We start from the raw sequence: 26740 nt of genomic DNA, 5'->3' as shown, positions 1-26740 counted from the left end.
GCCAATGAAGGTCACTTACAAGTTTTTGACCATAACAAGGAAAAATACTGCAATATAAAAAAATGACAATAAATACCTATTGAACGTATCATTACATAAAAGAGAGCTCGTAAATAACATTCGGCATCGGAATGGTTCGCGTGTAATGTATGCGCAAGTGTGCGCCGCGCCTTAATAGCGCATTATGACGACTATTAGCTATTCAAGATATATTTGTTATTGCTGCTTTATTACTATTAATGTTATATTTTATGACTGCTAATGTGACGGTGCCTGAGGTGCGAGATGTACATTCTGACAGAACTGATCATCAGACAGAAAGATATCAAAATGAAAATTTATTTCTATCAGTGAGAATATGAAAGCCATTTATTTTATTTGCTCTTAAAGATCAATAGATAAGAAACGGAATGTAAATGACATTCGCAGAAAAACTATTAAAGTTTCAAAGCGTAAGATATGAAATCTGCAACTAAGCATTCTAATTTACTTAAAACTTCGCACTATTTGAATTGCAAAAGTTGAACACCGAAAAAAATAAAATTTATTCTGTAATCCTTGCAATCATCGTCGCCGAATCCCCTAATAGTTTGAAGAAGCTATTTGTACAAAAACGTCTCCACCTAGCTTATCCGACTGCGAATACTTTTAAATCACGTATCCGTTTATTTATTTACTCGCACGCGACAATTTACATATAAGAACCAATTCAATTCCGAGGCTCACGGCGCTCGCAAAGATTAAGGCTGTATATCCACCTCCCGAACGACCTACCCCCCCCCCTGCACCCCCAGCCCCCCGCCAGAAGACCATCCCCACATAATCCGTATAAATCCACTTTATATTCATCCACCTTAAAGGCCTCAATAAAAGTATCTTGTGTACTTTTTTTCGTTGGAGTTAAGTGTGTTGACGATTCATTTGAAATTGGAATTTTGGAATGGTAATAATAGGAGCCCTGCCCAAGATTATCTTCGAGAGCAAAGTATCTGGTAGAACTGCGTCTCCCTAGCTAAATAATACAAGCTAAGAATTAGATGGATATAAGTACACACAGTTGTGGGCACATCTACCTCAATGGGCTAAAATATAAAAAATCACATACCCATGACTACATTCACACCAATATTTTACCCACCTTTTATTTTTACCACGCCTACTCAGATATGATTTTCAAAGGCATCACATCAAGTTAGAAGCGATGATACTTCTCTTGCAAAGCTACAATTCATTTGTCGTTACTCTAAGAGAGCCTCTTCGCACCCAATATGACAGTCAGGTAGATAGACGCAATAATCACGAGGCAAGTAATCGCGGTGTATGGCGACCGGCGCGCTAAATCACAGATTATGACGTAGTAAGTACCGCGAGTGAGGTATCGCCAGAATTGGGCGGTTAAAACGGCTGTGGAAGAATCCGAGGTGTGAGGGTGGATATGAACTTGGTATTTTTTTTAAACTACAATATTTTGAAAAGGCAGTAATGTGGTCTCAATGTAAGAGAAATAGCTAGAATCTTTAGTTTCCCGTTCGAGAAATTTCCATTTACAGATAGAAGGGAGATTTTGGGGACTATATCAGGCATATCCAACAACCCTTAAATATTTCGTATTGTGCATAATAGTGGTATATGCTATAAACAATAGTGCCGTCCGTCTGTCCGGGGTTATCGCTCCGCCTATTAAGTTATGAAAATAAGCTACAATAACACTTTGTTTATTTTGCGTTATTTCTTGCCAGGGAAATTTGCGATGGACCAAGGAGTTGGGGTGTGGTTGTCAAACTTTTTTTTGGTGTTATTGTGTCCGAACCAGGAATTTGTGGAAAATATCCAATCTCCAAGAACGCATTCAGTGACATCTTTAGGAGGTCTTTATAATAAACAAAGTTATAGCTTTTAACTAGATTCGTCAAGTTGTCATACATACTGTCAGGTAAAACAACGCTAAGTTAATTAAAGTATCTCTTAAGAAAGAAACACATTCAAAGTTTAAGTGAATAATTATAAAAGTCCACATAAAAGTTGACAGTTAAAAAGAAATGTCAAACTTTGAGCATCCCACGCACAACATTTTGGAGCAATTGGTTGTCCGTGTCCCACGTTGGGCGCCAGGAGCTGACCAGTGGGGCCGTCTAATGGATGTTGTCAATGTAAACACGAGGGAAAAAATACCAATGTCATTACATAAGGTTGTCATAACTGTTTCACGTTCGTAGGTAAACATCGACTGTCCTGCATTTGTGCTGTTTTCATTTCAAAGTGTCTTTTTATACCCTTTGTGTTCGGAAACTTTGCTTTTCTATGCTATATTTTTTTGGGTTTAACATTTTACTTACGTATATCTCTTTTTCGGTCTGTCTACTAATTTTTGTAACACTATTTTTATTTTAGAAATGTGGAATAATTTTCTATTTAACAAACTGATGATGGCTATTAACAAACTCGTCTTGTCATCGATATTTCAATTTAATTAAAACAAACAGCAAAATCAGTGCTCCCTCTTTCCTCATCCGAACGTGCTCCAAACATCAAATCCAACCTGCTTCATTTGTAGCAAACACTAGACATGAATTACACTCAATCGGACATAACTCCCCCTCACGAATAAACATCTATACAACGAAAAGGGAACACTCAAAAATGCCCCTGACAAAAGCGCCGTGAAATCTTAGCCCACCTCATAAAACACGTGAAACAATATCTTGAACGCACCATGGAAAACCAACTCAACAACCCCATCGTACAAACCCCTATGACCTTAGAAATAAAGTTGAATATTCCAATTTTCATCGATAAAGGTAAAGTGGCAAAGATTCGGCTTTTCCTGAACCATAAAAGTATATTGTGCGTTTGTAAACGCTCGGTTGTTTGTCACCATTTGCATATAGATGTTTGCGTAGGAATCTAAAAGGATTTGAATAATCATAGATAGTGAGGGTCTCGCAGGTGGATGGTGCTGGCAAGACGCCAGGACTTCGTGAAGGGGAATTAAAAGTGTGGCGAGATAAGTGACATGTTGCACTTACTAACTTCTTGGCTGTTAGTATTGTATGAAAACAAATTGAACTGCAATTTGATTTCAAGCGTTCATTGATAGAATTTTATCGCGAAATCTTTTATTTCTATTTTATTTGGAAAAAAAAAATAGTTAACTTTGTGTTTTAGATTTGTTTTAAATTGAATATGATACTTCTGTTACAGCCTTTTTATCGTCCCACTGCTGGGCACAGGCCTATACTTATGAATCGAAATTATCATTAACATTCTGACTCAGTTTCTTGATATTGCTGCTAAGTATCCTGAGATCTGATCATATTCATTACGTTTATCCGCCGGAATTCACGGAACGAAACCTCAATAACGCGGTGCAGGCACTTCACTAGCTTTGGCCTAAATATCTCTAGTATGATATCATCCCAACGTGAAAAGAGAGGAAGTTCTTATAATCTTTTTTTTCTAATTGGGAAAAGTAATGAGCAAAGAATTTGGAATTATAAGACATGCTTTCCCGACTTAAGGTTCAGCACAAAATGTTTTGTATTTACTGGACAGCAAAATTACATGACATTTTGTCTATGACTGGCAAATTGTAAGTAATCAAAATGTAGATATAACCATGTAGAACATGATATTATGTTACGTACTTTATGTACTTAGATAATATCGCATCGTAACTCATCAGTAGTAATATGAGCAACATGGAAAAAAATCTTACACGTGCTCGCTAGCAGTTTTAATCAGCCAATACCGTCCATATCTTCGCTCAAGATTACCATAGCAAAACAAACAGGCTAATAAATAAGCGTATTTCAGTAATATTGAGCAGCGCAGTCCCGCTAGGCCTTGGCAGACGTAAAGAGGTCTGTAGTAGGCCGTGCACGTCCCTCGCACTCGACGATCCGGTGCCGAGCTCCGAATTATATAAATACCCCATAAATAGCAGCCACCATAACTGTGCATGTGGTAATCACGACGAGTGTCACCATCACGCGAGCACTTTGAATATATAACATGTATTTGCGCTAAACTTTCGGATTAGGGCGCAGTAATCAGTGAGCGACCTTGTTGCTTATAGCGATGGGAATCGTTTCTTTTTGGCTGTAAAGTTAAGCTTTAGTCAATACTCGTCTTATTTTGGCAAGTCGAGCGATAGAATGATAATAATTTAAAACAATTGTCTGCCCTTCTTTTAGACACACCTAGTTACTTAATCAGCTTTGATCTTCAAAAAGAATCTGTATTATATAGTAATACAGATTCTTATTTTCCTCCCTTATTACAAACAGTCCCCAGTTCGCAACTCCACTCAAATTCTAATTTTCATTTGAAATTGTCGCGGCGTTAAATAAAATGATTGCGGCAGAGTGTAGCATTATCTCGCGGAGCTACCTCCGACGTGAGAGTCTCTTGGATAAAGTGGCAAATTAAGTAATTGTATGCAAGTGCCCGAAGGGGAGCAGATTGGCCTCCAATGATGCTTCAACCTACTCTTATGGTGTTTTTAAAGGAGATGCTTTGAAGGAGATTTGCGTTTTCGAGTTCTGAGGAGAAGATAAAGAGGATTTTTGGGGTAATTTTAACCAAATTGACAATGCGTACCTATGTAGGTAATATTTCTTTTGATATTTTTTTAGATCATCTGGAGTGGTTACACAAGTTTTCCTAACCACATGCAGCTGAATTTGTATCACAATCCACCATTGGTTCCAAAATGAACAATTAACCAAAACTTCTGCACGGTCTATGACATTTGAATCTTAATGAAGTGTAGGAAGAATCATGTCTAGATGGTTGGGCTTCAGTTGTCGGCCGCAGCGGACAGTTTCCAGTCGGAAAGTCGTGCGCTGTCGGTGACACGGCCCGTGTCCGGCGGTGGCCGCCGCAGACCCGGCAACTCGTAGACACGGCACAACTTTGTTACGTGTTCTGCGAGACTTACTTGTGTACTTGTTCGTCAGAAAGTCAGAGTCAGATTAAAGTTGGTTGTTTATATTAGTGATGAGAATTGAAAAACATTGAGAAGAGATCTAATATGATATGAGCCTATCTCTCATACCATCGCGTTTACAATATTAACTTTGATAGTGTGCAAATAGACCAAAACTTGAAGACAATTGTAAATTTTCACTTCGGTACATAAAGTATATACTTAAATCTTGAACATACCTAATTTGGTTATTTACTTATGAAACATTATTTCAGTGTCAGTATAACGAGTGACAGGGGAAAATGGAAAAGAATGACATATTGCGCCGACCCCAAGATTTATGAAACATTATTTCGTACAGATTTTGTCTTTACTGGTTAAAAATTGACTTATTGAAGTACTTATTGTCATCTAATTCTCTACTATTCGTGCCCTGTCTACCAGTTCCTATGTCCTTATCAATGATTAGACATAGGTCGGCAGTGGTGTGTGAATCAGATGCGCGTGTCAGCGCCACTGCATGCACTTCACTTGCTCACTCACTGTGCGGGGAGGAGGAGGGGAGGATAGGGGGGGGGGGCTAAACGTCACTGGACATAGAAGTTTTTAGAAAGGGGTGGTGAAGGTTGGTGATAATTAATACACTACAGCAGCAAAGGTGTCACTTATTAAATCTTGAAATTTTTATTTTACTGCCTTGCCTTGAAATTAGCTCTTCAATGAATTATTCCATATCTGGAAAACAAGTTCGCAGTTTCGCACCACCTCTATATTTACCCCAAGACCATTTCCATTCGGCACCAAGTAGTTTGACACTCAATGATTTGGAAACTGAGACGTGCATGTAATTCTGAAGATTTTTTCTGATTTCTATATGTCCATTTTGTACTATTGTTTATAGTATTAAAATCACTTAATTGATATAGTAGACTAATCGTAAGCCTTAGCTGGTGTCCATCGGGCTATTTTCTCCAACATACTTTGCTATAGTCACCTATATTGATGACTACTTCCCATCATAAAACTACAGTTCACGGCTGTCATATCACCGACGTGGGGCTGGCACCCCTAGCCGGCTATCAATTAAACACATCGAGCTTAGAATTATAAGGAGACGCCGTTTTGATATTGACGTATCTATAGTTATATAAATATGAAACAAACTATGCAACATAGTTCTGTCTCACTCTTTCTAAGCAGATAAGTGTATTTGAAAACAGGGACAACAATATTTTTGTGATTGCGTAAAATGGTGACATTTACTTTTGAAATCCTCCTGTTTGTAGGTGCGTGCCATATCTGGCCATATATGTCATGGTAGTTGTGCTGTCAAATAGGTGCTCTTCGTGACTTATTTTTGCTATTTTATAGAATATCACTCGTGTTTACTTTTAAGACTTTACTATTTCAATAGTGAAATAATCAACGAATATGCCTATGTGTTGTATTGTGAAGTGTGGTGCTAGGAAGCACCAAAATCAAGCTGGATTGTCTTTACACAGGTTAGGAACCTATTTTTGCTAGAAACTACATAAAATAATTCACATTTTATAAAAAATATGTTACGGGAACATGAATTGATGGTGAAAGTACTTATATTTTGGTTTATTTCTGTATAAAAACCTATATTTAGAAATAAATGTTGTTTACAATAACATGTTATATTGGCATAGTGCTGTGCAGTTGTCATAATAGTATCGATATAATATCCACTTAATAAGTCTGCTTTTACAAATTTTAACATCAGAACTTACTGTCCCTAAGACACTGAGCCCTCAGAGTTGTGTATTATTTTCAACAAAACATCAGTTAAAAACATTTTGATTAAAAAGGCGTATTATAAAATTCAGGATTTTAAAGACATATTGAAAATAATATGTTTTGCCTTTTTATTTTCACATAATGCTTCTACGGCGACCACGGGCACGGCAGTGCTTCCGCACAGACGAGCAAATCGGAATGCAAGTTGCAATATTTGCTTGAGAACTTAGTTACCGAGTATAGGTTTCGAATTGTATAAATATTTTTTTCTTAGCACTAAAATTGTTTTGTACAATCGATTAATACATAATTAGCTCCATTTGCATTATATAACTTTCTCATGAATAGCTTGAAAACGATTTTAAATTATTGTATTTTTTTTAAGAGAGTATCTCCTTATGGCGTTTCTTGCGGATTCTTCTTCATAGGACCGAATCTTTGGCACCCTGCAACTAGTCTGTCGTGAAAGAACTTTCATAGGGCTATTTGAAATAATAAATAATTACTTTGCCTGTTTTTTTTTTTTCAAAGGTATCACCCTACTGAAATGACTCCTCCCATTTGGTTGATGTTGTTGAGGTTATTAGTATCAGTGAAGTTAATGTGATAGTTAGTTCTATGACGAAGAGATTATTTATACTCGGTTATTTTTATGCACCCAGTAAGACTCGTACATACTTCTAACTAGAATACAATATCGATATTTGTTGAATCCGGTAGCGGTACAACCCTAGTAATGGCAGCCATTTTAGTTACTACTGCAGACTGACAGTAGGTGTGCACGTTTTTTTCGTGACATTTCCTGTCCCTATAGTTATATGTCAATGATTAAACAGAGCACTCGGCGAGTTGGAAACGACACGCGTCTCGCTCCGTCCGACGCACGCGACCGCTACCGGCCTCTCGCCAACTACACTATTACGTGTCACTATAGACATTTGGCGTATTTAAGATGGGGGCTAATTGTGATTATAAGTATTGCAAATTCCATTGCTTTAACTTCAATGTTTTCTACAATATCAGACTCAGACCGGGGGGTTTATGTTGGCCGTTGTTGGGATATATAAACACTGAGCAATTGCCATCAATACACGTAATGAACACCACGAATCTCACTCAGATTTCGCATCAAAAAGCGCATAGAAATCATCCTTTTGTTACACAGCAAGCAACTATCTACCTTAAACTCTTCACCATAAGATTCATCATTCATCAGAGGTGTCATAACAAATGCATGACGAAATGCACCGTCATTGTCACATAAGAGATGAAATCACACGTAACTCGCGTGGGGCTCTAAAATAATTTTTACGCCCAGTGGGTCGATTCTGTCGTGAATGTCATCACAATCGGCCTAATCGATAGTGCAGAGAAGTCATGTAATATGATGTGACAGAGCGGAACTATTGGTATAGTGTCTATCGGTGACTTTTACGGGATGCTTTCAAGGGGTCGCTTTTATGATTTGTTTAGGTATAGAATCAATTTAGCGTTGAAAGCACTTCGTTATAAATTAACAGAACATCTATTAGTGTCTATGGGACGCTGATTTTATTTATGAAATCAATATAAACAAGACCATATTCTCATGATTCACTTAGGTAATAACTATTTGATACAATTTTATTGCTCGAGTACAGAAAATTCATTGAAGCTGTAGTAGCGCAAACAAGAAAACAAACCCAGAACAATAACAACTAAAAAATAAGGCAGCCACCTGCTGAGCCACAAAAAGTCTTTGCGACCATTTTCTTGAAGATAAAAAAGCAATGCCTAGACAAGATTTAGGAAAAACGCGGGCGGAGTCGCGCGGCGCGGCGGGTGTCGGAAGGAAACGCGCATAAGTCACTGAGAGCGCACTGCCGGAGTGCCGTCGCAGGCACGTGACCAGAGTAATTAGACCAATAGGGGCAGAACACGGATGACTTGATAGAATATGTTATATTGTAATTATTATGTATGTGTTTGTAATGCATTTTGTGTAATACTTTAGGCAGTCGTTAAGATTGATGCATGATTATGTCTGCACATGCATCGCCTGACTTGCCACTTGAGTTGTAATACTGTAAATAACAGTGATAAAAATATAATTTCATCCTCAAAAGAGATGAACTCTTCATCTTTAAAATTTTCTAGTCAATCTTGCAAATCAGTTCTTAAATCTAATTTTATCTTCCATAACATCTTAACATAATATCTGAGATAACAATACAAATGTATGACGAACATCCTTTCATCCGTGATAGATTTATGTCGGATATCTTCATACAAAGGAGCAGTGTGCACGTGTAACGTCCTCGATGACTGCTTGATGTCGCTAATGCACCATTACGCGGTTTTGTTACTCGGTACCACTGAGTGGCTGGCGACAGACAGACTAACTGTGACTATGTTGTGTTAATGTTGGACCAGTGTGCGGTGCGAATGTTCTTCTGCCCCCAAGATAGTAACCCAAGCATGGATAGACAATGGTTTTATATTGTTGAGAGTACCTACATGGCTTCTTAATACTGATTAACTGTGATTTTTTGGTCTTGCGTGAAAATTCCATGAGTACAGTTTGAATTTTCAATTTTGGAGCACGTTATTTTAAAAAGCTTTTAATAGTCTTCAAGAAAATAAATCATCCCTTTTCACCTCCCAAAACCTGAACCGAAATACTAACATGATACGTGTATAATTTACAGCTGCATCTAGAATTAAAACCGCCACCTAATTGCCACGTACATATTTCTTAGTTGCGGCGCTCGCGCAGCCAGGAAGCGCTATGATTTATTCGTCTCTCACCTCGGCGAGGCGCTAAGTGGTCGATTATTTGCTCTATCTATTATCATATATTATGCCCGTGACGTGCTATTAATATTTCAGTGGTGGCCAAAGGTTCGCCGATCAGAATAACTAGTTACTACATTTGTGGGTTTGCGTCTGATTACTGTCGGTGTGTTTGCCGGGAGAAATATCAGTGAATGTTGCGGACTAGGTGGCAATTAGTGGCAAATTAAGCAGAATAAACTAATAGAAACACAATTCCAGAGTAGTTAAAGCAGACTTATTTCATTTCATCGCTGGTATTGGTCTCACATTTTCAGCTTTGACACCTTCAAAAATGAAATCAGAGATGTTGTTTTTATAAAGGTCACCTTAATTGAAACTTACCGTACTCCATCACAAAAGAAGACAAATACGAAATAGTGCCGTTACCGTATAACATATCCCAAAATTCTTCCGCGTCACCATCTCTGGTGTAACACAGAAATATGAACGTGTTCCCGACTGCGGACATGAGATTGACTGCTTCGCTAAGTATACAAATATCCAGTATCCACTGCACACCCATCCGTGTCTGTGCGTGATTAGCCTGTGTTTCCGCTAGAGCTGCGCGCGCGCCGCACTAAATCACCCGTGTCCTCTCCGCGAATAGACGACAGTTTTGTTCGTTGATTTTTTGGGATTAGTTTTGACTTAGATGCTGTGGGAGATGGATGATTTGAATTATGGGTTGTGACAAGCTGCTCTGCTGTGATATTATAGTGTGAAGGTATTGTGAATATTACCGGTACATCAAAAGATATAGCGTACAAGAAAAATAATATGCAGAACAACAAATGACATTTAATAAGTAGGTACCCAATCCACAGGATATTTGAACTTTTAGAATTCGTCTATCAATCATGATAACTATTTACTATTTTTTGCGATTTTTCCTTCCTAAAGAACCTTCGATTAGCCTAACTACTCTTTCTAATTTAACAATGCTAATCTTACCTATGTACCATAAAGATTTTAAATGTGAATATATTTTATAAATATGTACTTAAATAAATGAGTACCAGTCCGCTTAATAGGCCTTACAATACAAAACAAAGAGCCGAAAGGTCCACTATATCTGGCGAGTGCTGAGTATCAGTTAACTGGATCAATTCGTTGGCGGCGGCACAAATCATTTAATTGCCGTCTTGTCGCCGGATTAGCTGATGACGAGCAAGTGGAACTATTGCCACTCGGACTACAGGAATGTTGGTATTTTAGCGCCGTTTTAAAAGATAATTTAGTGCCAGAATTATTAGTTTTTGTAGTTGAAACTATTCTCACAGCCGTATTGTTAATTGCTCGTTGAGTAACTCATGTTTGCCTACTTTTGATGATAAATTATATCATATTTAAAAAACAATTCATAAAAGGTCATCATAAATTACCTGGGTGACATGTTTCGCGCCAGTTTAATCATAAATCGTGTCGCTTGTGAAACACTGATAAATAAAACGCTGAAAGCTGCCACTTTAATGCATTGTTCAAAAATATCAATTAAGCCGTTGGTTTATCTACACATGATTCACACCCCACCTCATAATCGCTGCGGAAACGGATGGACCGCCATACTGTATGCGAAATCAGCCGTTTGTCGAGCCTTCCACACTGTTGCACCTGTCAGTGTCCACTTGTTACTATTCCATAACAAAATTAACCTTATCACTTACACCCTAAGGTTGAACTTCCCTTGATAACAGGTGTTAGCTTTCAATCACCACTTCACAAACGTATATCAACCCAAAACCGAACATAAATATATCGAATCAAGCTTGTATTTCGAATGCACACCAATCGCAGGTGACAAGAATTGCTATTCCATTTTCAAAATGGTTGAGAGCTCATCTCGATGTCCAGTGATTGTGCTACAAACTGATTTCAACTTTATCACTTACACGTTTAAGTTGATTATAGAATGAATTGGAGTAAATGCGATCAAGGTTTCCTCGCAATGGGATTTCAGCTTTAAAACTTTGCATTTACAGTGGATTTTAGAATGTTTGAATGAGACTAGAGGTGTACATCCGCGTGTAAAATCCACTGGTGAGACCGCGGACAGGTTTCCGCTGTCCGTATTGTTTTCGCGTCGGAATATGAATTAATGCGGATTTTCAGGTAAAGCGTCCGCCAGATTGTAGCCGCCGCGGATGTACGGATGCGGATATTCCGCCATTGTTTCGCACGTTATTGTCCGTTGTAAATTGTTCAGTGGAACATCGATACACATATTTTGATGTAATGTATTGTGCTGATATTGAGATTCCGTTGTTTTGTTTATGAGGTTAAATGGCAATTAATTTAAATTTATAAGTAGATAAGTACTTATTGCTATAAACGGTAAATGGGTTCGTGAATCATCTACAAACAGAAAGAGCCTGCAAAACCTGAAAACATTATAGAATAAATTAAAAGTTAATATCGTATGATGCAACTAATTACATCAACCCACTTTTTCAAAGCAACTGAACTGAACAAGACATACACACGTACATCTAACTACATCATAAAGCCAACGGAACTTTCACTTGACTGCGCGTGACGTCAGCACAGATATAAAAAACCTGCCTCGTCACCTCCAGAGCAGTTCCAGTCATTGTGCACCTGCCACTGTGACGTCATCATTAATTACCACCCCCTTCACCCCTCGGGGTCACCCCCCTGTCACCCACTGCTCCTGTTGTCTGAAGTAACCGTGTTGTGTCAAGGTGATTCCATTGTTTCTAATGGGCTGGTAGCACCTTGTTAACTTCCCGTTAACTTTGAACGAATTTTCACATTTTTGGGACTAACGTAAACCTTTAAACTGATGCACTCTGATGTTTAGGTACAGACCTTTTTCAGCCAGGTTTATGACCTAATACATAAGTTTGGGCTATTTTATTTTACAACAGGCGAACATCCGACCATCTCACCTGACGCTAAGTGACGATGCGTCGAAGATAGACCATGCTTGCTCAGATATAATATCTGACACATCATAATCCAACGAATGAATTTGAAAGGTTACAGTTCAATTTCTGTCACCTGAATTTTTGAAACAAAGGTCTCTCAGCGAAGCTACAATTAAACCAGGTTCAGTTACGGTGTAACTCAGCTCGGAAGGTGAGTCGGTGTCGTTGATTAACGATCTGGTGGACGTGTTTATTGTGTCGCTACGTCACAGCAGCCAACACTCGCCGCAGACGATATCATTAACTTTTACACTCCTAAGTCATGCTAGCTTGGAACGACTTTACAAGTGACGAACAATAGAATCTCTATTGGAAGCTTAATTCCCGATACTGTTTAACTGGAAATAGTCGGTTATGGATTAGACGAAATCCCAACTAGACAGGTGATTAGAAGTGTGCAAAACTTAAAGATGCGACGAGTTTAAACTCCTAAACATAAGCGTATAGGTGAAACTAATTAATAACACAAAACACACAGAAGTTGTTCGTGGTGTAGCAGCGACTATCAATCGCGTCATACCTCAAACACGCAGCACCGCGGGCGGAGATTGGAAACGAAGTTAGTTTAATGAGGTAGCCCGGCTGCGGCGGCGACGCGTCACGACGCGACACGACGCGACATGTCGCCGCCGTCTCCTGAGGTAGGCAGGAGTGCTGCTTAATGAACATTACAACATTACATAAGAGACTGGGTGTTTTGATAGGTGAATAGGTATGACGTGGAAAAAATGCTTACGAAAAATGGATGAAGGAATAGCTAATAAAAATTTATATAAATATGATTTCACAAAAGTCAATGAATTTTCAAAAATGTCCTTTTAGACCCAATACCTTCTTAAAACCCGTGGGCAGCTGTCCTGTGTAGGCTCCTTCAAGAAATAGGCCAGACGTAACGGGTGACGGGAATGCGGGCCGTCGCACCTACGGCTCATAAATCGCGGCCGGACCTTGGGCGCGCAATTAAACGTTTCTACAACTATGCGCTGAGGAGTCTGGGAGGTCAGTCCATTAAATTGACTGATTCTGCTTGAGGTATGGAGAATAGTTCAGTGCCTTTAAAACGTATTCTTATTAGGAATCTCGTCACAAATTATATCATTGATTCCAATTGTGAACCATATTCCCTGAAATAGAATTTAGTACTAAGCTCTTTCGGCAGACGTGTCAATGAAGTATTTTATCCACTGACAGATCATCCGTGATGACTACTATTCGAAAGCTTGGTTTTCTCAATGAAATTATGCGCTCTTGGCTCTCAGGTGATATAGCTATCACTATCCCGAAATTTGCTGGCTTAGTGGCTCCACACAGGCCAACGGATATTAAGTTTTGTCAAGGTATGCGCATAGCGCGGGAGGGTTCGAAGATAATGTAATGTAATGTAAATGTAAATAATGTCGGGACACCTTTTCACACACGGTCGGTTAGCCCCACGCTAAGTTATTAATTAACTTGTGTTATGGGTGCTAACACAACTGATAAACTACATATAGCTACATATATACATATTTATAAATACATATCATAACACCCAGACCACGACCAACAAGCATGCTCATCACACAAATGTCGATCGAACCGGGAATCGAACCCGGGACCTCAGATTCGGCAGTCCGGCTTTGTTTAAGTCACCTACGCAGATTAATTTAGATATTAGAGTTAGGATGATAGCCCTCCTACAATGAATATCCATTTGTTTATACATAATGGACAATTAATGTGTGCACATAACCGCACAAATAACTCGCCTAGGGTACATCCCCAGTCGATAAATATCATAAAATGTGCACTAATAATATCAGCCAGTATAGTAGGTACATACGATAACAAAAACATGCTGTCCACAGTATATAATAATAGAATATGACGTTAACAGGATTAGCGGTGAGTCGCACCGTTGTTTTCTATTATGGCGTGATTTTTCCCATCAACTGCTTCGTGTCAACTAATTGAATGCAGCGAAGGGCCCAACCCTTGCACGGACCAGTGGCTGTATTCTGACAGATATCATATTTTGTCTTGTTGTATTGGAACCTCATATTTCATAGAAATTGGTATTTCGAAACTTAAATAAATCACTTTCTTAAAAATTCGATTTCGAAGTCCAAGACAATGATCCATGCTTGAATTTATTTTACTGAAATATTGACATGTAGTTTATTGGAGTCAGACAAAAAGTCAAACCTTAGATGAGAATAGGCTAAGAAGATGACGCTGTTGTATCAGTTTTTTTTTTCTATACACGGTAGATATATGAAAATGTACACCTGTAGAAGTCAAAGAGCTTAAATAATAACTTATCTAGAACTTTCGAGATAGTGAATGTATTCAATGTATGTCCAGAATAGTGACCAACAGCGCGGTGAGTTCGGAGACTGGCTTCTCCCCGCGGACTGCGCTCAATCTACCCGACTGATAAAATGTGGCAGTCTCATATCGTCTACACACCCAAACTACATGCGTCTAGATATTATGTGCTTCTAAATGTTCTATGTAAACAAGGTTTCTTCGCAGGATAATCAGATATTATAAGTACGAAAATTTTTAATCTTTAATCTGGCTTTTAATTGGACTTCCAACTAGAAGGATTAATCTAATTACTATTTTTGTTGATAGATTTCATACCATCCTAATTCGAGATCTATATTCATTCAATAACTAACAAAACGGTAAGGTAGATACCTATTATGTATCTATTCAATTTCAATATGAATGCGAGTTCGATAGCAAGGGTTCGTACAGACAGTATTGCCACCTGAATTAATAACGCCACTGTAATATTGGCAGCGGCACTGAGCCCTCGCCTTACATAGAAACAATAAGCAGGTTATCTGGCATTGTAGTACATGAGGTACACTGATCTTTGTAAATGAGACATCTTGGTAAAGATAATAAAATATGCACACAGTTGAAATTAGAATAACAAAATTCTCTAATTTTTTTTTATTAAAAATAATAGGTAACGGCTGTGAATCAATAAATTCTGAGTTGCGTTATGATTTTAACCAAGGGTCATTAGGATTATCTGATAATATGAACGAGCATAAGCTGTTTTTACCAACATTGCAAGTTAGGCCAAAGGAATAAACACGCAAAATCAGACGATTCATAAGATCATGAGCACACGTGTCGTTACTTACTCATGTGATAACAGCGAGGTTATGTGTTAGTCTCCTCCTTCCCCCGCTCACGTATGTAATGAATAATTCTTTACTACAATATGCCAGTAAGCTAACAGGAAGGTATTACGTTTTATTGTTAGTAGAAAAGTGAATATTACATTGAAAGAAAGCCAGATTCACACATATAATAAAACGTAATTTACGGCTATATTTGCCATTTTGATGTCAAACACTTCTTTTAAAAACTAAAGTTACTTAATGTGCATTTTTACTGATATAACCGATGTTTTTTAGTCTTTTAATTCAAATCTTTTAGGCGCACTTTATCTACTTAATACCGCCCCGACAGATACAAACCATCAAACAAACACTTTTCTGATTAACACAAGATACCCCTCGAAGACAAACCATCGATAGTCCTCGAGCACTGGCAGAGTACACAAAATATGATCATACTGTATGTGTACACAGGGTGGTGGTAAGTTATTAGTTTCACCTGAGGGTAAGAGCACTTTGTTTGCCGCACACAATGGATCCAGATTGAACCCTCGTCTATCTGTGTGTATAGGTGCTGTAATTAAAACATTGTCTACAATATGAAGGTAGGTTGTGTCAATATTTTATGTAATGTTTGATAAGCCTGCAGCTATACGAAGTATTCGGAAATATACCTTTTGGTATCTGTAGGGAGAAAAAATGTTCGGAAAATTCATCTCAACGTCATCAACAGATTCAAAAATTGATACAGAAACTCTATCCATAATGTTCGTGTTACATAGTAAAGGTAACAAGTCCAAAACGTAACCTAATAACTACCAATGGTCAATACAAACCACTTACACGAATAAGACAAATAACCCCCAAATGATGAATGACGAACCTTTATGAACCTACAACTTACAAAGATAAGTAAGATACTAACTAGCCCTACGGTACGAACGGTCATTTTAATAATGCATTTCCTCTCGGCTATTACAAATTATGGAATGTGATATTATAGACTCTTTGTTTTTCCTCCGCTCACGTATTATCTTAGGAAAGAATTTCCATATAGAATATTTAAATGCATACCTTATAAGAGAATTCCTTCCTTATTGTAATATTATCCTGCTTCAGATTCTGGGCTGTGTATAAATCTTGATGCAGGGCGTCTAATAACTCAGGCTTCTCTATTATTTTATTAATTTTATTCTGACTCGTAGTTACGAAAAGAAATTAAAGCATTACTGAAGTTGGTTAAAATATAATGAGATGATCGCAATGTTGAATTTGTGATTCCTATAAAGCCTAATTTTAATTCACCCTAAGTTATTCCACGCATGCAATACCTCCATTTTAGCTTAACCCAAAATCTGCACTTTAACCCCCAAATGACCGTAACACACACTAAACAATCGAGTGTCGATAGCGAGTTATGAAAACAGTTCCGCGGTAATTACTTAAGCGTAACCCTGCAATGTTTGCACGGGGCCTCCAAGACCCAGCGATTAATAAATTTCAGTCTGTTTGACTTGTACTGGGTCAACGGATTATGTTTGTGGATTATGGTTTGTGCACGATAATTAAACGGTTTCAGGGTATTGTACCCGGAGGTGAGAGGTACAGGGAAATTAATATGTGCGCACAAAAAATCCGAACATGTGAGAGCTTATATTATAGCCAAACCTTAATATAAAATAACATTTGAGACTTGTTTACTTCAAAGAAAATCTAAAAGTATTTTACAAATAAGTAATTTATATTCTCAGTGTATTGTTCTATTTGACTTTGCTTCGTCAATTTTGGTGTCAAAGTCTGTAAATTATGATTAGGTTGACTAGACGAAGCCACCACTTACACTGATACAGAGTAAACAAATCTCAAAAATAGTTTCCCTAAAATAAATTGTTGGCTTTATTTTAGGAAAGGTTAATTTGATTTAAACCGAGAAGTTTACATTAGTATTCATAATGAAATTAGATTATTTTAGCACACAAATCTATTCCTAAATAACCTTTAATTTTCTGAACTTTCAGAACATATTAATAAATATCGTACATCTGTGTCCTCACGTAGATCAATTGGTCAGTACAAATAATAATTTCAATTACAACATTATTTACACGGATAAAAAAAACAAATGATAAAAAACACGCAACAAAAAATCAAACCAAAAAAAAACATCAATTTAAAAATCCATCCTTTAAAAATATTAGCATTTGAATTGGGAGTCATCTTTACCCCCATGTTATTACAAGCGGCGACCATCAGCGCGCTAGGGTTGAACACCTGGCGTGCATTGTTCGGTAACGAGTAGGTATCGAGTTACATCGCGTTCACGGCGAGATGCGATCGATACTACACGTTAATATGTTATTACGCCTTTGTGAGGGTAAATTAAACCTAGCCCCAGTTTGTGCCTAGGTCGCTCAAGTGAACCTATTGTGTTGGTGTAATTTGGCTACGAAACATTATTTGAATGGAATACATTTTTTGAATAGGTTTTTCGTAACAGGTCAGGGCCATGTGTAATATATTTCATTGTGTTTTTGTCCTTAGCATATTCATGGCATCAGTCTCGTCTAATAGATAGAGGGATACATAATGAAATTCACGGTTCTATACCATTTAAACAACGTAATTGAAAGTTAAGTTTTATACCCATCGCACCTTAATAAAATCCTCCTAATTAGAAACAATGATATCGTAATATTTATAATTAGTACGTACGTAAGTATCATGCGTCCCCCATCGTACTCAATTGGTGAGGTCCATGCGGGCCTCGAGATCAGCGATAACGCGATGAGAGCTTTAATTGCTTTGCAAATTATTGTTTCAATATTTTTAATTGGTCGGCCCTTTTATATTGTTAGCGAAAAGGTAGAGGTCATTTTACTTTGGGTTAACGATCACCGATACGTCTGAGTAAAGTCACCTTTTACTATATCAAGTTGGTTTAATTTTAACTCAGTATAGGGGTATAGTAGCTGAATTTTTCTATAGTAAATTCTACAGTGTAAAATACTTCATATTAGAAATTATATTACAGCTACCTAAAGTTCGAACATTACCCTAAGTTGCTTCACATCTTATAAGAGAAGTTAACAGTTGAACTACTAGGTCTAATTACGTGCTTAATAAAAAAAAGTCTGAAATATCTTCCAGATATTATAAAAACAGAACTGTAACCAACTAGTAGACATAGCTACACATGTAACAGCATTACGTACTCGGATGATGACAGTCAATTGAGCGACATTTAAGGTGATCGCCCGCCAGGTGGCCGCTGACTCAAACAACAATTTAGTTAATAGGATACACGTGAGCACAGGTAGATCAATGGAGACGGCTTTATTGATAGTATTGTTTTATTACAATTAAACTTTACTGTGACTACAAACAGTGCCATTTTGACTGCTGGGGTGTTTTCTTTTCGTAGTGTGTTGATTTTAAGTGAACAAAATTATGTTGCTAATCTTTAAATACATACGAGCATAATGCAGGTTGCAAATTGGAGTAGGTACAGCTGTATTCCTTCTATGAGAATTCTTTATCCTTCCTGGGAAACTTTTATACTTCATGTAAGATACGAAAGTTTAACAATATCCCCATTGTACGCAAAACAGTCACACCTACCACGTTCCATATTAAATCAAAGTTGTATAAAAGCAACTCCACCGCACGTCTGTGCGTATGACCCACATGCAGGCCAATTGAGTGAGTTTAGGTGCTGTCAGGTACGGGCGTCGCGTAGGGTGCTCACTACGAGCATTTAGAGGTTATTGTCTCGAGCCTTGAACCACTGCTGGCAATTGTTTCTGGATTGTACGGGAACAACTAGTGGGCCACTTTTGTTGTAGCTTACGTAATTTTGAGTAACAGTTCGTACAGTTTTTGGTGAGTAGCTTTGCTTGTCCGAAGAATTGGTATTAGTGATTATCGTAGTCATAATGACGTTTTATAAACAAAATACTACTGCACATGCAGGTGGTGTCCAAGGGCTTAGTACCTTCGGAAATGCAACGTCATTTAAATGGAACTGCCATGAAAGCCATTGAGAGTGTAGGGCATAAATGTATAGTTCTAAAGTAAGGTTCCACTACTATGCACTATTATCGAAATCCGATAATTAGGTAGCAGTTCAAACCAAATGGATTATTGTTATAGATATGGATTGCCAGATTATTTAGCTTGCAAGCAATAACGACTTGGAAAGCTAGTGTCGTAACTCTAAGCGGAAATAGTTGAATACTTAGTTTAAAAAACAATGTGTCAGTTCAATAACCAGTCCATGTACATGATCTAGTTAGTTCCACCGGATATTTCCACAATGATTACAGTTCCTACACATTAGCACCAATTAGAAAAGCTTTAAAATCCATTTCTCACGTGTTCAACATACTCGCAGCTACCCCAACTAAACTAGTTATCCCTTAAAATCCCTTTGTGCCATAAAATGTAGTGAGAAATTAAATAAGGCAGCACTTTGTAAAGGTGTCGCCCGCACGGCCGCGGTTCGGTCCGGCTAATAGTCCACCCGCATGCACAACCCTCCGAGATAGTTTTAAGCGTTTTTAGTACACATCAAAAGGTAACAATTGAACCCTTATATCGCGAGTTCGAGGTGTTTTGTTTTATGTGGTAGACTGGTAGACCTCGCGGCTCGAGTTTCACGTAGGCGGTTTGTATTTCGCTGTGTTGTCAAAAAGTGAGTTTGATTTTGTACTAGTTTAACTAGTTGAAGTAGTATTGAGTCATTGCTGAGTTTTATTCAATCTATTTCAAGTTCAAATAACAAAATTTTCGATTTTGGTTATAAAATATCATTGCAGAATAATCACAATATTAGCATTAGATAGGAAGGACACATAATAATTATAAATTGAATTAACATTACCAAATCTAATATTGCATATAGCTTTAATGTAGATTAAAGCATATTTTCCTTTTTGTTTTGTCTTTAAATGCTCCCTAAACTCTTTTACCTAATGCAGAGACCCTCCCATACTTCCTCGCAAGGCCTGACCTCCCGAAACTCATCATTCATTGTCAAAGACATAACAGCTTACCATATCCCTTTATTAAAAAGGTATTCAAAGGTACGAAGGGGACCTTTTTGTCCTCAATTGGTGTAGGTAATGTTAATAGGTCCAAATTAATAATTTCCTTACCCGCATGGTCTGATGGCCGCCGCGATACCACCCTCAGCCCTTTTGTTTTCTAATTGAATGTTATTTCTTTGGACTGCAGGAATTTTTGATATTTTCTCGTTCAATGGATACTCCATATTGGGCGTCCCTTTTGGTTAGATATGGAAATGTAAAATATGAGCAACGAAGTACACATTACAGATTATTGTGCATAATTGTCTAGTTTCTTACTTGAATACTTTGGTTAGTAGTTCTTCTAAGATATAAGATTTCCAAAGTCAACATATAAGAATGTGAGCTAGATCATTTTTCTTAATGGAGAGTTTACCCTTTCTTGAGGTGAATTTTATTATAGGTATTAAAGGTAAAGGTACTGATGTTTCTAAGATGAGACCACTTTGTCTCCCCATAGATATCGTAAGAGGCGACTTTAGACGGGCGACATCAATCACGGTGTCACAGCATCCCTTCAGCATCGGGCAACAGATGGCAGTTTCTTGGTACGATGCAACGCCAAACCATACGTCAAGACGGTTTGTGGTGTATAGCGCAATCATTTTCATGTATCGTGCAGTTTGATCTTCGAAGTAAGACTTATGTATTCAGTATCTTTGAACTAGAGGGGAAACTTGGTGTGGGTAATTATTTTTACAATGAAATACCAGCAGATTTTGAAAAAATCTATACCACTCACCAAAACTAATTCACAACAAAAATTAACGAAAAAAAAATCAGTGCCACTTACGATGCAATTTCCGTGGGATTAGTGAGTAGGGTGTCCAGGCCGCGAGCGGTGCTGGGGCTAAACAATGGACTCTCACGAGGCACGGCGCGTGGCATGCGGGGTGCGGGGCGCGGGGGACGCGGGTAATGCAATATTTGTTCTGTGACACACGGGTGACACGCGCGCGCTATTGTGCACCTATAGCCAGAGGTAATGCACTGATGTTCAGTTTTTACAACCCCTATATGAATATGGGGGTTTTATTGTGCGTGCTTCGATGGTACGGAACTGGTTTTCATATAATGAAAGTAACGGTTTTTTCTACTTTTAATAAATTATCCTAGAAATATACTTAGGTATGTTCATATTTATTACTTTCTCCAAATGTCTAAAAAACTTGTTTTTGTTTTCGAAGTACAGAGCAGTTATTTATAGGGCGCGCAGTCGAAAAAATACTAATAATAAGTACTGAACGGATATACTATACCAATCTATTCGTGAGCGTTCATGACCTCTGTCCCACACGTTAATCCGTGCACATGGGGTGCAACGATAAAAAGATAATGCGGGCCGGAGTCGCGTGCGCATCAAAAACTCGCTTTAATGACGCACCTATACAGGCGGGCTTATCGCGCCTGCGCGCCGCAGCGTCCGCTGAATACAGCACAAATAACAAATGAGCTTAATTATAATACCTTGGCAAGGGGTGCAGGGAGCGCTGGCAGAATAAACATGTCGGCAGGAGGCCCCGACGTGTTTTTATTGGCGATGCGTGCTGAGCAGTCAATGTCGCGAGAGTAATGATGACAATGGATTTCAGAATCCCCTGCCTTTTGACGGTAATGATGATTTCTTATCTGTGGAGGAAAAAAATGTGCTTGTTTTCAATCGCGAATGCTTGTTTTTTATTCGGGTTTCGAATAACGATGACGTAAATATCAATGTTTCTGTTTGGAAGATATGCTTAAGACTCGTATATCACAATGTTTATGATTGAGAAAACGTAAATTACCATTGCTTTGGATTTATTTGTGTACATGTTATTAAGGTTTTTATTGGACAAAGTTGTGACGAACTTTCCGAGCTAAACAACTTGTTACTTGAAAACAAGATAGGTCGAACCTTCTCAAAGAGTTGTGCTATTGAGAATATACTTACCGGAAAAGAATGATGATATTAATTTTTGCAAAGAAAAAGTGTTTTCACACAAACACTCTTTCAGATTATTTTATTGAAATAACTAATATACTTTGAAACAAGACCCATAAATTATAGAACATTCTGTTGAACACAGTGGCTGCTTTATTCATTTAAAAAACTTCATTTCAACGTAGTTACATTTGCTATCCCACAATAAATACTCAAAAATAGTGTGGCCATATGTTGAACAATAATTACGATTCGTACATCGACAAGCTTCACAGTAACACCCCCAATGCGCACGGATTTATACCGTAACCGGTTAGCATTGTTCGCTCGCGTTATAAATCATGCGAATGTGTCGCACGGACTAAAAATCATTGGGAGAGTAATTTATTGTAGGTGCGGGGTGCGAGGGGGTGCAAGGTGAGGGCAACTTTTTGTGAACTATTGTCCCGGCCGGATTCCGGTTAAAATCGGTGGCTTTGTCACCCTCCGCTGCAGACGTCATTGGACGTCACCCGATTGTTTCATCTGCGGGTGACGCTGTGTGTGTGATGACGCGATCAGCATTAGATACTGAAATGTCGATTAAATTATTGATGTGTATAGGAAATGTTTTGATCAGATGTGTATCCTACTGTGAGAATATTATTACAAGTTAGACAACCTAGCTATTGATAATTTTGACCGTTTAGTTCTACGTTATTTTTGCGTACTGACTGCCTCGTTGGTCTAGTGGTCGCAAGCGCGGCTGCTGTGCTCGAGGTCTCGGGTTCGATTCCTGGGTCGGGCCGAAATCGCTTTGTGGGTTTTCTTAAGCTTTCACAATGCAGCCCGTAGTCTGGAAGTTGGTGATTGATTCACCCGTGCATCGGAGAGCACGTAAATGTCGGTCCTGCGCCTGATCTCTTTCCGGTCGTGTCGAATTGCCGTCCCATCGGGTTATGAGAGTGAAGGAATAGTGAGTGCACCTGTGTCTGCGCAAATGCTCGTGCACTATAATATGTCCTGCGCAGCTGGCTGAGCTCCTTAATGAGAACAGCCACCGTGGCCGAAATCGGCCGTGGACGCCATTATTTTTGCGTACACAATACACATTTACAGTGTAGGTACACAGTTCAGAATTTCCTGACCCATTTGAATTTCAAAAAATTGTTTCAAATTTTAAAAATTATTAATACAACATCCGCACCTCACATTTGGCAACAGACTCGTATAGGATTTGTTTTCCCATCGTCCGTTGTTCTCATTCGCTGGCAGGTTGGGGCGACAATCTAATAAAGTGCCCGCGCCCCGCTGAGACCGTCCGATTACGTGCTCCAAATCTTGTTACCCTACTCTGATTAATATTATGGCTGTACTCATGACACTTGACGCCCAGTTTTATAAAATTGAAAACGTAATTGAATTACTTGGCGATATGTGTTTGGGTATTGTCATCATCGGTGTCCTTGCTGTTGTACTTATATCTACATCCGAAGTTATAACTCGAGCATAACAAAATAAGATTAATTAAAATTGTTATCCAAGTATGTATGTACATCGCTGCGGGTTGTTCGAAAGAGATACCGCGTTCCTGGTACATAAAAGGCCTATGACGGAACACGACGGTTTTTAGTCAGTAAGAGTCTGACACTCCCTCACCGCTGCTAACCCACAGCGGGAGGGGTCATTTGATGATTTTTGACGTCGGTAAAAAAAAAGTATTTACTTATGTACATATAGGTATGTCTAAACTAAACAAAACCAATAACATTCCAATATAAAAACAGTCTTCAATCTTGTAAAGGCAAATAAAAATTCATTGCACCAGTAGACTATCGATAAAGCTCAATTGACAACGTTTACGAGGTGTAAAGGCCCCGTGCGACACCTCGCGCGGCGCTCGCTACGGTAAAATTTGCATGTAGCTAATGCAATGTGCTACATACGACTGTTATTGGAATTGTACTTTTATTGTTTTATTTACGTAGCTCGTGAATTTGATGACACGTTATCAAATGTGCATTTAAGAGATATTTCATTTCGTCACGTGACAGGCTTAAATTGAATTTAGTTTGTAAATATTTTAGTGAAAGATTTCTAATCGAAAAAGTAGTCGATGTAAGTCATCGTCGAGCGAGTGCATAATTGAAAAAATAATTTTACTATCGTAATTGCAATATAAAAGTTCAATAAAGTAGCAGATTGCACCAAATTAATTCAATTAGGTTTTTTTTTTTTTCTAAAATCAGTCAATCTAGACTCAATAAGTGCAGTGCCTTTATTTCTCTGCTACCTAAATTGAAATACCGGTTTATATCGGGTCTGTGGTTGAACGAATTATACGCATGCTATTTACCTACTGCGCCTAAACTACTCATTTGAATATTCGCAGTGATGTGCAACTGTCATAACTCATCATTTTATCGATGGATGGATGCTTTAGTCGTTAACTTTTTACCTCAATGGTGTTTTTATTTACAATTAGAACTATAACAGACCAGAAAGTCACATTACAAAAGGAATCGCTTCTTCCCAAATTATAGGCAAATAATTTCGTTTGAGAACCCACCAAGCATAATGTTTTATCGACATTAAATCTTACTCCTACAGTCACTCGTAGTTTCTGTCCATAAAAGGTTCGATCAGTACATTTGTATTCGTTATCAAAGAGTTTCCCATTTGTTTTACCATTAACGTGCAATGGACCGCAGCACAGTTAATGTTTTATTGCCTGACGACTTCCTTGACTAGCAGTCGTGGAGTTGTTGTCACCATGCTAATCTAGAGACATGAGGTTCACTGTTATATGTTTAGTCATTCTGCATGCCTATTTGTTCGAAGTTGATGCGGTCAGTTCCAATATTTTCTTTAAATACCAACTTGAAAAACAATAAATACATGTTCGTTTTTTCATAATTATATGTTATATGGTTTTTTTTCAGGTTTACAACAAGGATGTCACTTGCGTGATTGATCAGGTATCATTTATAATTTTTAAACTCTGAAAAAAAATACATAACTAAGCAGAAGAGGCATGCATAATCAAGTTTTGGTATATCCAACTGACCATTCTCACTTTATTTTTCAGGGCCAAGAAATGGTATGTAAAACATCAGAAAGGATCAAACGTCGGAGCAGTTCGCTCGCCAACGAACCATCTCACGACCCGTACATACCCAGGAACAACACCATACTGTACAACTGTTCCTCCACATGTACCGCGACTACGTTCACTTCCATGACGCAGCTGACTGCTCCCAGCCTGTTCCTCAGATCCTGCTTCATTGAAATTACCAAAGAAGATACCTATGCTTGTGAAACGATTAGATACCACTACTTAAAAAACAGCGACAAAATATTATTCTTATCGAAGACCATACCAGACAAAACTTTCTACTTGGTCGACTGTTTGATTTATTTAGACGGTGGAAGGGTCTGCCATAAGAAAGATGATGAAACTTCACATGCTAAGCTTGTCGATACAGGGACTCTAGCGAGACCCAACGAGACCAATATCTTATCCCAGGAGGAGTTTATATGTGAGGAAGATGTCACACGAAAAGTCAACTGCGACCTTAATCCGTACATACCTTTTGAAAATGGATTAAAATTTAAGGAAATGATGAAGTTTGATGATAGCGTGTTACTTAAGTCAAGTTCTTACGTCATTGATCTGAAACGCACCTGCACTGAAGCCTGGTGCGGCTACTCGGGGTCCCCAGCTTCCTCACGAAGACAGTATTCTTACAGTCCACCTGGAGGTAAAGTATTCAGATGTTTCTACGCGAAGAAACAGCAAGTTTGCAAAGTATTGGGTGATCCCGATAAGATGATTTACAACAATCGAGGTTATCTATAAGTATTTTAGATATTGTCACATTAAACTATTTATATGAGTATCTTCACCCTCTTTTGCATTTTTTTTGGTTTAAGATTTACGGTTGGATGGTAAACTATCGACATAAGGCTGTCCCCGCCCTCACCGGTAAAGGAGTGTGTCGGCGGCAGCGCGGAGTTTGCATAAAATCCTCGTTTGTCACGGGCCTAATGCGCGGCGTCCGAAGCAGGCCGCTGCCCTGAGCCCGTGTTGTGACGAGCCTATGTGCTGTAATGATGGCTGGTTGAGACGTACGGCCTCTTCACTATGTTTGTCTGTAGAAGGGGTGGTTCAAGATTTTTTTTTGGTCTGG

At 38.3% G+C, this 26740-nt stretch overlaps 1 protein-coding gene and 1 long non-coding RNA gene across 2 annotated transcripts in view; one reads left to right on the top strand and one right to left on the bottom strand.

Annotated features, from left to right (window-relative positions):
• LOC124631910 overlaps nucleotides 1-22223 on the bottom strand; it is a 58922-nt gene extending 36699 nt beyond the window's left edge. The window contains exon 1 of the long non-coding RNA XR_006984555.1: nucleotides 22118-22223. This is a non-coding gene — a long non-coding RNA (uncharacterized LOC124631910). The remainder of the gene's footprint in view (nucleotides 1-22117) is intronic.
• A 3116-nt stretch (nucleotides 22224-25339) lies between these two features.
• Nucleotides 25340-26417, top strand: LOC124631955. The gene is made up of 3 exons (XM_047166599.1): nucleotides 25340-25399; nucleotides 25493-25528; nucleotides 25639-26417. The coding sequence occupies exons 1-3, from the start codon at nucleotides 25340-25342 to the stop codon at nucleotides 26407-26409; spliced, it is 867 nt and encodes a 288-aa protein (XP_047022555.1). The 3' UTR covers nucleotides 26410-26417.
• Nucleotides 26418-26740: the final 323 nt, after the last annotated feature.

This window comes from Helicoverpa zea, chromosome 7 (genome assembly GCF_022581195.2).
Source record: "Helicoverpa zea isolate HzStark_Cry1AcR chromosome 7, ilHelZeax1.1, whole genome shotgun sequence".
NCBI lineage: Eukaryota > Metazoa > Arthropoda > Insecta > Lepidoptera > Noctuidae > Helicoverpa > Helicoverpa zea.
This window is presented reverse-complemented; position numbering and strand designations above follow the sequence as displayed.